This window comes from Dendropsophus ebraccatus, chromosome 3, assembly GCF_027789765.1.
Source record: "Dendropsophus ebraccatus isolate aDenEbr1 chromosome 3, aDenEbr1.pat, whole genome shotgun sequence".
Taxonomy (NCBI): Eukaryota; Metazoa; Chordata; class Amphibia; order Anura; family Hylidae; genus Dendropsophus; species Dendropsophus ebraccatus.
Genome location: NC_091456.1, coordinates 41,456,573 through 41,470,870, shown reverse-complemented (window position 1 = coordinate 41,470,870; position 14,298 = coordinate 41,456,573). Strand labels below are relative to the sequence as shown.

The 14,298-nt window shown below is 42.9% G+C and overlaps 1 protein-coding gene across 1 annotated transcript in view; it reads left to right on the top strand.

Annotated features, from left to right (window-relative positions):
- Nucleotides 1–399: 399 nt before the first annotated feature.
- PNP (purine nucleoside phosphorylase) overlaps nt 400–14,298 on the top strand; it is a 33,082-nt gene continuing 19,183 nt past the window's right edge. Inside the window, exon 1 of the mRNA XM_069961564.1 lies at nt 400–483. Within this exon, the coding sequence (XP_069817665.1) occupies nt 455–483 (29 nt within the window). The 5' untranslated portion in view covers nt 400–454. The remainder of the gene's footprint in view (nt 484–14,298) is intronic.

The window sequence follows — 14,298 nt, the reverse complement described above, 5'->3', positions numbered from 1 at the left end:
ATATTTTTTTCTCTTTTTGGCTTGGTCTCTTTAAATAACAAAACATGTTATCTTGTCTGTTTACAATCATATCCATTCCCTTTTCTGAAACTCTAAAAAGACTGGACAAGTCAGTTTCATCCTATAGTACACCCAGACAGGATCATATTTCTAATAATAGGGGAGATTATGCTGCAGGGATTTTCTACGTGCTGCTCAAGTGTTTCTGTAGTTACCAGGCTACATTCCTGCTGCTTAAGAAGTACAATGGCAGCAGCACTGTAACACAACACTCCTCATTCAGCAGCATCTTTACAAGGGGAGCCTAGCCATTGGTTACTGAGAGGCTTGCCTCCAGTGAAGTCATCTCTGACATCAATCAGGTAGATGCAAATATATTGTCACAGTGACAAACCCACTGCCACATCCCAGCAAAAGCGACCGTGACAGAACATCATCCTTTGGTAGCCCAGCCATGGCTCACTGCGGAGAAGACAGCGGCAGGTAGTATATGCATATGAAGAGGCCAAGAGATGGGCAGAGGATGGGATGCAATGGCTGTTAACCATTTCAGTGCTCTGACTGCATCCACTGTCCAATTTCTTCATGATTCACTGAATTCAGTAGACTCATCTACTGCACATATGATGGCAGAACATCAGTTTAACTCTGCAGATGATAAATAAGGTGGTGGCTATTTAGAATCACAGTGAGATAAGCGTAGAGGAGGAGAACAACAGATGCTCCTCTGTGTGAGGCACAAAGAAGGGGGATTAAAGCCTGACTGACATTACTAGGCGTGTGGTGTCTCCCACCTCCATGTCTAATGTGTGTCACATTCATCCATCCTATCCTGACCACAGTATACACAGCGCCCTGTATAGCTGTGGTGATGGGCATTACTTTTTTGTGTGTATTTTATTTTATAACAGTATATATATATATATATATATATATATATATATATATATATATATATATAGTATGCAGTATATTAATAGGCAGCAGAAGACATATGAAGACTGTTGTATGTGGGCCTGTAATAAATCCTTTATGGGGTCTATGCATGGTGTACTACAGGGTCCTGTACTGAAGAACCTCTAATAAATGCCAGTTGTTACCAATTCATCTGAATGGATGCCATAACACCGCATTTCCCTAGCAGCAGTTGCTGAGTGATCAAGAGTTATAGCAGTTGGGGGGGGGGGGCTGAAAAAATGCCACAAAAACTGCTTATCCTCTATTATGCAGTTTTTGCACCTTTTACCCCTAAGATAGTGTGTATTTCTTATAGGACGTTGATCCAAGGTTTTATTCTGATGGCCATCTTGGAGTCAGGAAGGAACTTTCTCCCTGTGATAGGGCAATTGGCATCTGCCTCATAAGGGTTTTTGCCTTCCTCTGGATCAACACAGTAGGATTTCTGTAGGTTGAACTTGACTTACTCCTGTCCTTTATCAACCTTATGAACTATGTTACTCTATGCGTTTTTATGTGGCGTTTTTCACCTGCATTTCTCTGTTTTCCGTCATGTCATGTGAATGTGATTTAAAGGGGGTTATCCAGGATTACAAAATAATACAGATTTCTTGCAAAAACAGCACCACCCCATCTCCAGGTTTAATGGAATAGAGCTGCGAAAACCACACCCAAACCCAAGGACAAGGGTAGTGCTGTTTCTGGAAGAAAGGAGAATTTTTTATGTCTGGATAAACCCTTTATTAGGGTATATTCACACGGGCGGGCTCGCAGCGAGATTCTCGCTGCGCGCCCGGCAGGTCCTGGCAGTTCCCATACACTACATACTTGCTGCGGTCTAAACGACCGCAGCGAGTATGTAATTATACCGCCCTTAACCCCTTCTGCTCCCGCCCGGCTCCCCCGCTGTAAGCATACTTTACCTGTCCTTGCTGCACGGGTCCGGCGTCCTGCTCTCCCGCCCGGCCAATCAGTGGCTGCAGCTGGGCAACACACTAATTGGCCGGACAGGAGAGCAGGACGCCGGACCCGTGCAGCGAGGACAGGTAAAGTATGCTTACAGCGGGGGAGCCGGCCGGGAGCAGAAGGGGTTAAGGGCGGTATAATTACATACTCGCTGCGGTCGTTTAGACCGCAGCAAGTATGTAGTGTATGGGAACTGCCAGGACCTGCCGGGCTCGCAGCTAGAATCTCGCTGCGAGCCCGCCCGTGTGAATATACCCTAAAACAAACTGGTTGAATAAACAGCGTAGCCAAAGTATACTGCCTTTTCAAAAACCACTGACGCACAAAAATTACCCTAAGGGGGTGAAAACTGCAGTGTCGGGACAGTGTTTTATATTTGCATGGCTTCCTATTGACTCTAAGCTAACATGACATTATAGGGTTTTTTTCCTTCTCAGGAACCCCCTCCCCCCATGTGCCAGAATTTATAGCCACTTAGCTAGTCCATGGAGTATAAGAACAGCTATTTGTCTGAATAAAGGACCTGTAATGCTACATCTACTATGACGCAGTTGCAGATTCCCTGGCAATAACATCTGATTGCCAGCCTTTGAGAACCGGAACTTTCAGTTCATAGTCACACCAGCTTTTTTTAGAGAAAGGTTTTCTTTATGAAAGATAAATAATGACAGTTCATTAGCTCTCTGCATTTTCTCATTTTCCTTCAGGTTACTTTCTCATTGTAGCTATTATTATTATTATTATTATTATTATTAATGTTTTTAGCATCTTTCCACTAGGCCAACTGCAATTTGACCTTGCCTGCAGTCATTTTCATTGTTTTCTATGGGAGTGAGTTGCGTGGTTGACCTATTAGGTCAGCTTAGAGCACAGATGGTTAGGACATTGTTTGTATACTGTACATGATGTAAACCTGCCTATACACACGCACACATTTATGATATAGGGAAGCTATTAGGTCTGACTAACTGTACATGTTACAATATCCTGCCATTTCCAGTTATCTGGCCTTCCTAACTTTGTATTCATGCTTGAATTTGAAAATCCATTGATGTCAGACAAATTCCAAGAAGTATATTTTGTACATATCCTGTTATGAAACTGTTACTGTCTATTCTACCCTTCTGCAATGAAGCTGTCAATTCACATCCCCAAACATCAAGCATAGTTCCTCATCTCATGCTGTTACAGAGACTGAGATTTGCAATGGATATTCTACAAAACCTGAGAGCCAAATCAGCCTCACTATTCAAATTCTAATATACTAGAGCATATCCCTTAAGGCCCTATTCCACCAACAGATTTGACGACAGATTATCTGTCAAAGATTTGAAGCCAAACCCAGGAACGGACTATAAACAGAGAACAGGTCATATAGGAAAGACTGGATTTCTCCTCTTTTCAAATCTACTCCTGGGTTTGGCTTCAAATCTTTGGCAGATAATCTGTCGTCAGATCTGTTGGTGGAATAGGGCCTTTAGTTCTTATGGGATGTGTCTGCACTTGCCAAATGTTATTATACGGCTGGTACCCTAAAGCTTTATTTAGGATACATGATCGCTTACAGGATTCATGTTCAGAGAAAAAAATGAAAGTTTTCTAAACAAAGTTTGTCAGCCGAAACAACCTTCACACCAGTAAATGTTTTGGTGTTTTGAAGGCCAGTCTGGCAAGGGGGGATGAGAAACTTAACAGGGAATAGAGTGTTTCAACAGGAAGACAGGTGTTATGACTCCCCAACCCCCCCCCCCCCCACACACACACACACATCTTCGCACAACTACTACACAGTCCTTCGCCATGGTGTTAAAGCTGAAGTGTTTAAACCAACAAGTGTCTGACACTGAACACTTTTATGGACTCTCCAGAGGAAGAGATGGGCAAGTTATATACCAGTTACATTAAGAAATGTTCAATACCCCATAATAACAAAGTGAAAACAGAATGTTGAAAATCTAATAATCTAATTTATTGAAAAGGAAAAACTAAAATATTGCATTGACATAAGTATTTAGACCATTTGCAGTACTTAGATAAGGCGCCTTTGGCAGCATTTACAGCCTCCAGTCTTCTTGGGTATGATGCCACAAGGCTGGGTACTCATGGACATTTAAAGAGTTGTCCCACTGCGTTTTCAGCATCCGTTTAACGGATCCGTTTTTTTTTAACGTCCAGAAAAATAGGGTCAGCAACGTTTTTTGGTCCGTTTTGGTCCGCCAAAAAAAACGGATCCGTTTTTTTTTATAATGGAAGTCAATGGAAAAACGGATGCACACAAATGAATCCGTTTTTTGCAATCCGTTTTTCATGCGTTTTTTGCAAAAAATGGATGCGTTAAACGGATGCTGAAAACGCAGTGTGAACCTAGCCTAAGCCACTCCTGTGTTGTTTTGGCTCTGGGATTATTGTATTTTTGGAAGGCCATCAACCCAGAACATATATGTACTTTGCTCCATTCAGCTTTTTCTCCTCAACCCTAACCAGTCACCTTGTCCTGACTGCCAACTCCCCACCCCCACCCCCATGCTACAGTGTAGGGATGTTACTGGGCATGTGAACAGTAGTACCTGTTTTTTCTGAAAGTCCTTTAGGTGCTTTTCTGCAAACTTTTACGCATCTTTTCCCGAGGAAAGGCTTCTTTCTGGCCACTCTACTATAAGGCCCAGTTCACACTGAGCAAAAACTGCTGTGCTCAGTGTCCTACAGTATCTCTATGGGAGGGTGTGCGCGCCTCCACCCCTCTCCGCTCAAAGAATTGACATGTCAATTCTTTAGACGGAGAGGGGAGGAAGCGGAGGCACACACGCCCCCCCTTCAGGACACTGAGAACGATGGGATTCTCCGCTGCGGAGTTCTGCTGGTTTTGCTCAGTGTGAACTGGGCCTTAAACCCAGATTAGTGGGATTCCGGAGTGATGGCTAACCTTCTGGAAGTGTCTCCCATTTGCACAAAGTATATTTGGAGCTCAGCTGGTGTGATCATTGGGGTCTTGGTCACCTCCCTTATGAAGCACTTCTCCTCTGATTACTTAGTTTGGTGTGGCAGCCATTTCTAGGAAAAGTCCTGTTTTTTGCAGCCTTTTCTAGATCTGTGCCTCCAAACAATCTTGTCTATAAACTCTACAGGCAGTTCAGATACAGAAATTTGTATTATGTAAAAGAACTCCCAGTATAACTTAAAAATAGTAAGGACATGGAGATGTTGATTCACCAACTATAAAGGTAGGAGACATAACTTCCCTGGAGACCTTATGAGGCACTACAGTACTGTTCAGATGCAGCTAGAGGAAGAATAACCCTCACAGGGGATTGACAGCCGGGTTATCTTCAGCTGCGCAGAATTTCAACTTTGCAAAGATGAGCCTACTGTCAATCATTCAATGAGGAGGCGGTGATGAAGCAGTATTCAGAGAGCGGGGTAGGCGACTGCAGTGTCACAGTGACACCTCCGTGACAATGTCACCAGAAAATAAAAGACGTTGTTTACAAAGATGATGGAACGGAGAATAAATATAAAGGTCATAACAGACTGCTTGTTTAAAGCGAATGTACCACTATGAGTAGTAAAATGTTTTTTCTTTTCTTGTACAACCTGGTCGGCACCGGTGCATACATCCTGATGACGTGGGCAAACTTGATTCTGAAGGAGTAGCGTCATCCAGGGAAAGGGATATCAGGGAACTGGGGGCGCAGGCCCGCCTCCGCTGCGGCCCAAAATGCATATGGAAAACCAGCGCAGAAGTCAGCACTTAGAAGTTTAGCAACCTAACAAGACAAGCGTCTAACTAACTACATGGTAAAATGAGAGTAGTTTAGCTCTTTAGTGTTTATTTGCATTTATTCTTTCCATGACTGTTATATTTGTAGTGCTGGAACAGGGCAGCGCTGCTTTACTTTGGACCCCCACTACTAATAGTATGACAATGCATGGTGTAGGTAAACATTGAAGAGGCTGTGGTGCTTACATGAGCAACCCTTTTAAACAACTGATCAGTGACGAGTTAGAACCCCTCTGATCTAATATTTATAGCCTATCAATCAGATAGGCCATAAATATTAACAGTCTGAATAACCCCTCTAATAGACAAAAATCCCCTGTGGAAAGCAAATACTGTAACAAATAAAGTAATTAAATGAATAATAAATTCTTAAAAGGGTATATAGCTCAGGTAAAATACATGCTAAATCATCCCCCCTCCTGGAGACTAAGAATTCCTTCCATACGTCTTGTTATCTTATGGTCTCCTTCCCCCAGTTCTGAGCGTGCTGCTTTCTGCTAAAGACACAGAAAACTGTGTGAGAACTGTTCACTCCGTTTCCGGCTGTTTCTGCAATCTGTAATGCAAGAAAGGGTTAATCACAGTGAGGTTACCGGCGACCTGACCTCAGATGAACCCTCCCGGAGATAAAGAGTGCAAAGACAGCCAGCCATGCACACTGTTTACAATCTAAGAAGGGAGTGGGGAAGAGGAGGTTCAGAGCAGAGACAGCGAGAACAGTTCACACATAGTTTTTCGTGTCTTCAGCAGAAAAACAACAGATTTAGAACTGGGGAAAGGAGAAAAGATAATAACGACTATGGAACGAATAGTTGGTCTCCAAGAGGGGGGATGATTCAACATGTATTTTCCCTGAGCAGAATACCCCTTTAAAGAAATCTTGCTAAATGATAATTACTGTAGACAAACAATAAAGGCAACAAAGTAGGTTAACATTAGCTGTCTTATGTGGGTAGGTGTATCATTTGTAACAAGGAAATACCAGTTTTGATTCAGGTACATACTTGCCCAGTAATATCTTCTATTGTAAAGGAAACAAAGTAAGTGGGTTGGGTATCATTAAAGCTTAGTTTGTCATGAAGGAAATAAAGCTCATTATATTTATTCACAGACTCGTAAATAGTATTCTTACCCCACACCTTTAACCGTAAAATGTAAAATCTAGAATTTCTGGAATATATTTTTACGACCAGTTTTCTGTTTTCATAACAATTTTTTCCCTATACATTTGTCATATGTTGGTAGGACAGGATACTGCAGGATTTTCTAATACTGTCAATTCTTCAAGTCTAAGGGGCACAAACTTTGTGCCCATCGTGTATGCCAGGAAGAAGGCACCACCTCTCCCTGGCGTACACCTGCCGCATGCCCCGCTCGCCTAATGGGCGGGGGGAGGGGGGCGGCACGGCGGGAAAGGAGCGTGGCCTGATTTATCATGATTTACATGAGCCTCTTAGTGACTCCGTCAGAGGAAAAGGGGGCGGGGCCCAATATTAAATGTCTTCATTTTTCTGAACAGTCTTCTAATGCACCAGATAGATATAGAGATTGTAGACAGTCTTGTTTATATGTTCTAATCTAAGTGGTGTAGTGGTGTGATCCAGGATAGGACCAAGCCTCTGACACTGAGGGAGGAAAGAGTTTGTAGGAGCAGGGAATGTGTCAAAGGCAAAGTGTTGGCAAGAGGCTTTAAGGGGTATTCCACTCAAACATAATTATCTATTCATCTTCCTTTTCCTAGTTCTGAGCTGCCGCTTTCTGCTAAAGACACAAAACTATGTGTGACCTTTTGAGATGGCTATGTAAACATATCCCTACCTGCAACTTTGTAAAGCCAGGAGGATTCATCACAATGAGTTCATCAGCAACTTAACCTCAGTCTAACCCCCCTAGCATTACAAAGAAGCTACAAAGTTTCAGATAAAGCCTGCCAAGGACTTGTTTACATGAGCCATCTCGGAAGGGGGGGGGGAAGGGGGAGACAGAGAGAAAGGCTCACACACAGATTTTTGTGTCTTCAGCAGAAACCAGCAGCTGAGAACTGAGGGGGGTAAAAACTGTATACATAATAACAAGTATGGAATGAATTGTTAGTCTCACCATGGGCAGCAACATATCAAAAGTTATGTTTGAGTGGAATACCCCTTTAAGTTAGCAGATCATTGCCCACTTTAGTGAGGACAGTTTCTGTAGAATGGTGGGGGTGCTAACCAGACTAGTGTTCAAAAAATGAACATGTTGTACAAGAAGTTTTGAGCAACAAAACACAGCAATGACTGAGCTCAGGGAGATCAGTGAAAAAAATTCAATGACATACTCACTCAAGAGTCTCCATTGATACACTGCCCCCTATAAATTTAGAAATTTTGAGGAAAGTTTTGAGGCAAAGGGATGGACCGATAGCGGGACCAGGAGGATGGGTCGAGGGCTGGCTTTTTTGAGAACGGGTGTGTTGGCTGCGTGTATATATGAAGAAGGAAGACGCCACTAGTTAGTGATGGATTGAAGACATAAGTTAATGCTGGGACAAAGCTGCCGTAATGTTGGGGATAAAGCGTGATGGGATTTGATGAAATGCGTAGGTGGTGAGATGCGATGTGGAGAGTAGTTTGGGGAGCTTTTTTTCGGTGCTGGTAAAGAGATGAGTTGGAACACTAAGGGCCCTATTCCACCGGATGATTATCGTTCAGATTATTGTTAAATTGTTTGAATCTAAACGATAATCGTTCGGTTCGATTTTTATCGTTGCTCATTCGCAAATCGTTCGCATTGAATAAGACCTCGTTTGGTTGTTCGCAATAGATACGAACGCAATAGCGAAGAAATAGCTAAGAAAAACTATCGCATTTACAATCATAAGTAACGATTATCATTCCATGGAAATGAGTGAACGTTTTCAGGTCTCTCGCAATAGCGGTCGTTTGAGATTGTTAATCGTTAACGATTATGCGAACGATAATTGTCCGGTGGAATAGGGCCCTTAACAGACATTATAATTGGTTTAAGAGACGGTGTGTTGCCACTTTCCCTGATGTCACTTGTATTTGACGTGTTTGGCAAAGCGGAGTATGAAGAAAGAAGTTAAAGATGTTAAAAAGTTGCGTGGGGTTGTAATACAAGATATCAAAGAAGTGAACTAATTCTGTTTGGCAGAGGAGAGTGCTAATATGTCTGGAATTCTTCCTTGGAGTGTGTTTTCTTCCAGTGCCGCTTTGCAGCCCTGGCTGATCGTTCTCTCTATTTCACCGAACGATAATCAGCCGAATCTGGCCAAATGGGGCCGATCCGCCTGATTATCATTACTGTGGAATAGGGCCCTTAGATTGAGTGTCAAGAGCTGAGGTAACTATAGAGTTATAAAAGGAAGCAACTGTGACTGTGTCATAGAGAGAATATATAGTGGAGGATGGCAACAGAGTCTCATAGTGTGAGTGGGCATGGAGGATTACTGCGTTAGTGCGAATGATGAGGTCAGTGACAGGAGTTTAGAGGTGGCTAACTGGGATGCATTGATGAGGATGTTACATGGAACCAATCACTATAAAACGGCCCCCACAGTTATAAATATGTCATTATATGGCCCCAAGCACCGTTTCCAGCCATATAAGTAATTTCTATGGGTGTTACTTATATGGCCCGAAAAAGTACTTTATAAGTCTTTACCTATGTAGGTATGAGGGTAGTCGTCAGCTGCTATCTAGTCACAGCTGGCGGGGAAACTTTTTAGTAATCACGTCTTACTAGGAGTGTCGGCACACAGGGACGGCCCCTCTGTGACACTACTGGCTCCTATAAGCCGATGCTCCCAGGGCTGCCTAAAAAAATCCTTAGAAAGGAGAGCAGTAAATGAAATTACAGAGAAGAGTGGAGCCAGATCCTACCATTAGTTACAACACATAAAACAGTGTGTGTAGTGATGAAATAATAGAGGGGGTGGATGTTTCAATGGGGCCAGATCATACTTGTGAATGAAAGAACAGCACTTCTCTGTCCTGTCAAAAAACAGTACACATAAAAAAAAAAACATAAACAGTATACATGTATCTACCATTTGCTTCTGCTAATAAGAAACACAATATAGCAAAATAGCCATTGAATGCTATTACTGTTCCAAGATCTTCAACTCCCAGGCTGCATTCTTTTCAAATTTCGATAAAATACACACTTTTTGTCAATCAGTTACAGTAGCAATCCTGACTGTATCTCCATACAACAATAATGCCCCATATGCCACCATACAGTAATGCCCTATATGCCACCACACAATAATAATGCCCCCTGTACCTCTATTTAGATATAATGCCCCCATACAGTAATACTGCACCTTTTGCTCCTATACTGTAATGGTGGCAATAATACTCCCTGGGCCTCCATACAGCAACAATGCCCCCTGAGCCTCCATTCAGGTATCATGCACCCGTGCCATGATAATGCATTCTGTGCCCTCATACTGTAATAGTGCCCTCATATGGTAATAGCATCCCCTGTTTCCCCATACTGTAACAGTTCCTCCATACCTCCACCACTGTAATCCCCCCGTGCCCTCATACTATAATAGTACCCCCATACTGTAATAGTGCCCCCTAAGAGACAGTGAAGAGAGGGAGTAACCAGGGCACCAGGCTAAAAATCTGGAGCTTGGATACTGGATGCCTGATGCCCCTGTCATGAGATCCATTATTAGTCCATCTATATTAGTACAATTTCATTTGGGCTGGGTTCACACTGCGTTTTTGAAATCCATTTTTTTATCTGTTTTTTGCAAAAAACGGATGAAAAAATGGATGCATTTGTGTGCATCCGTTTTGATCTGTATTTCCATTGACTTCCATTGTAAAAAAAACGGATCAAAACGGATCCGTTTTTTTTTTTTGACGGACACAAAAACGTAGCTGACACTATTTTTGTGTCCGTCAAAAAAAACGGATCTGTTTTGATCCGTTTTTTTTTACAATGGAAGTCAATGGAAAAACTGATGCACACAAATGCATCCGTTTTTTTCATCAGTTTTTCAAAACGGATGAAAAAAAACACATTGTCATTCCAGCCTTACTGACACTTTGTTCTGAAATATTTACAGATGTTACATGTGCAGATGATCAGGATATATTTACAGATCCATTGGAAAACAATGTACTCTAATAGAGCCGCTTCATAGAGGGGCGGGGGTTTCCTCCAACTGGGGGCGGGCCGGCTCACCTCCAGTGCTTCACTCCCGGCCAGTGACCGGGAACAGAATGGCGCCATACACCGCAACCGGGCCGCGATTAAAAAAAGGACTGCAGCATCGGCTTCCCCGCGCCGTTCTATCCATGTGAAAATCTTAAAGTGATTGTACTGCTGGTACATTTGCTTTAAATTCATTGCCACATTAGGTAATTCTGTAAATTCTGACAGAAATAGTGAAATCCAGGGCTATACTTTGCCTTCACTATGGCCTTTCCACTATTGAGCTGTAGCTGCTGTAGTATGAGCTGTATACCGAGCTGTATACATTCATGTAGACTGCGGCTCTCAAGGATCAGCGCTACAAAGGGTCTCATTGTAGCTCAGGCCGAACACTGTTTATTTTTCTGTTCTCTTCCCATGGTACACTGATATGACGTGATATCATAGTGTGTAAGGAAGTGTATATCCTTCTAATTCCTGATTGGTTCTCCAGTAGGGGGTGTGAGAAATACTCCACACTGATTGGTCGTGAACCTTCCTCCCTCTATCAGCATCAAACATAGAAACCTCACATTCTGCACTAAGACCTGGGTGTGTTTAGAGAAGCCTTCTCACATCCTGCATTTTCCCCAGTCACAGTTTATTGCACACTATAAGCTATGAACTTTGTCGCTGGCATGTTTCCCTAAAGTCACATAAACATGACTGGTGCTGGAGACAAACAAGAAGTAATACAAAGGTAGTAAAGGTTCATGAACTGTTAAATACACAACAGGGTACAGGAGAAGACGGGCGATTAGTAGGTGCACAAAGCGATACAGGGGAGAAGCAGGCACTGAGCATAGCCATTAGAATTTTTACTAAGGGATGGATTCATTTATAGTTTTTAAAACTTTTTTTTTTTTAAATGTACTTTTTTAGTTCCCGTAAAAGACTTGCATTAGCTGTCATTTAATCGCTCAATGCAATTGTACTGAATATGTACTACATTGATCTGTTAGATTAGTACTCTTTCAATTTCCAAGTCATGGGAGCCATTGAGGCCTAGCCGAGGCCTTGGGCTTTATCCTTATCCCACTCCAGGATTGTCCAGAAACTGGACTTATGCAGCTAGAGGGCACCACATAAATCCACAAGTGTAGGCCCAATGCAAGCAGCAGCTGCTTCCCAAGACCCAGACCAGCTGGTGCAAATCACCAGGGAAAGGCTTAATGTACGTGATCAGCAAGCTGGGTCATCAGAAGGAGAGTCAGCGCAGAACCAGGGATGAGGCGGGTATCATAGTCAGACAGGCGAAGGGTCAGGGTAGGCAGCTGGGAGAGGCAGCAGTACAGATGAGGGTCAAGCAGAAAGCGTAATCCAAAGAACAGACACACGTCAGAATATATACAGTATACATCCATGTACATATTTTACATTAAAGGACAAGTGCCATGAAAACCTTTTTCCCAGTAATTGAAGCACATTACAAAGTTATATAACTCTGTAATGTGCTTCAATCACCTATCTGCCTCCCTTCCCTGTCTTTTCCCCCCTCCACCCCCCAGCAGGAAGTGTAAGAAACTCACACAGACCTAATGACTGTCGTCACCGTCACCAGGCAGCTCCTTCTTGTGAGGATGAGTCATCAGCAGGAGGGCTGGTCTAGGTCCTGTTACAGCAGCCCCCCCTCCCCAGTCCAAGTGATGGCTTGCAGTTGTTCAGCTAATGGGAGCTGAGCAAGCTGAGTCACCTGACAAGGCAGGGGAGGGGGGGCTGCTGTAACAGGAGAAGGAGCTGAAAGAAGAGCTTGGTGACGGTGACAACAGTCATTAGGTCTGTGTGAGTTAGGACACTTCCTGGTGGGGGGTGGAGGGGGGAAAAGACAAGGAAGGGAGGCAGATAGGTGATTGAAGCACATTACAGCGTTATATAACTTTGTAATGTGCTTCAATTACTGGGAAAAAGGTTTTCATGGCACTTGTCCTTTAAGCGGCAGCCTGTGTCAGTAATGCTGCTGTTGCAGCACCCTATAGCAAAGCGAGCAGTGATTGACAGTTATCCTCACTCTGCGATAGGGTGCCATGGCTTCAACGCTACAGACAGACAGCTTACCCAAAGGTAATGTCTTTTCTATAGCTAACATACATTAGATTAGACATCAGGGGAGGCTCAGTATGGCTGGTGCTGCATACACGCTTAGTAATGTGTAACTGTGTGGGAACCGAAGCTTCAGTCACCCTGCAGTTCCCCACACAGCCATTGGGGGCAGCGGAGGGGCTTTGTGACACCTTACTGCTGCTTCTAAAACTAAATAATAAAATCTCTATCTATATAGATTTTATTTATTAGGTACAATACAGAGTTATAGAACATTAGGATTACCCCTTAATTATTTTGTGCAGTGATAGTGATAAGGGCCCTACAAGATGGGGTGATTGGGGTGAATGTTCACAATGGAGAAGAGATAGGTAGGGGAAGGTTGCTTTTATGGTTACATAAGATTATCTAGTTGATAGTGATAACACTATGTACTATGGACATGACCCATGAACTGCAAGTGTAGCCTTCACATTTGTACCCAATGTATTTATATAGCCTTTTATAGCTTTATATAGTTATTCTTTTGCAAACTGAATTAATACCAATAAAGTTTGATTGCATGGCCTCTGAGGGTGACGTATATACAGCTGAAATATGGTCAGAAGCTAGCACATTTAAAGAGTACCCGTCATTAAAAATAACTATTGACATGTCATATTGACGTATCAGACAACGGCCGTTGTTTATTCGGCCCCGTAAAAAATTAACATGTCAATTATTTCCGGCCGGTAATGCTCCAACAACGGCCGGGGATTTCAATGCGGCTGTGCAGGGAATACTTATTTCAGCCGAATTAAACTTGATTTTCAAATTAAAAATTGTGCTTTATTGGGCTGGGCACAGAATTCCAAATGAATGACCTGTTTCAGCCCGCTTAGAAACAGGCTAGGAAGAAAAATTAAACAACGTCCGTAGTTTCACGACTAGCCCATATGGCCATATTTCTACGGTCGTGGTTTCAGGCGCACACGTCCAGCCGGGTGAAAACAACGGCCGTTAATTTACGTAGTGTGAACATAGCCTTAGAATTAGCCTGGATATACAGCTAGGGAGTGGGTTGCACTGCTGCTGTGCTCTCTCCCCAGCTATATGTCCAGATCACAGCAGGTTTCAGCAGTGAGGCCCACTGGGATCAATAACTTTTGACATGCCTCATGGCATGTCAAAAGATATTTTTAATGACAGGTACTCTTTAAGAAGAGGGAGAGCCAGTCAAAAAAACAGTAGTAACAAATCACAGCACTGCTTTCATTTCTTATATTGTTCCTGAAAAATGAAAACTGCAGTGATTGGTTGCTGGGGCCTAGAAAGACATCTTCCTAATGTGTATGAATGCAGTGTACTCA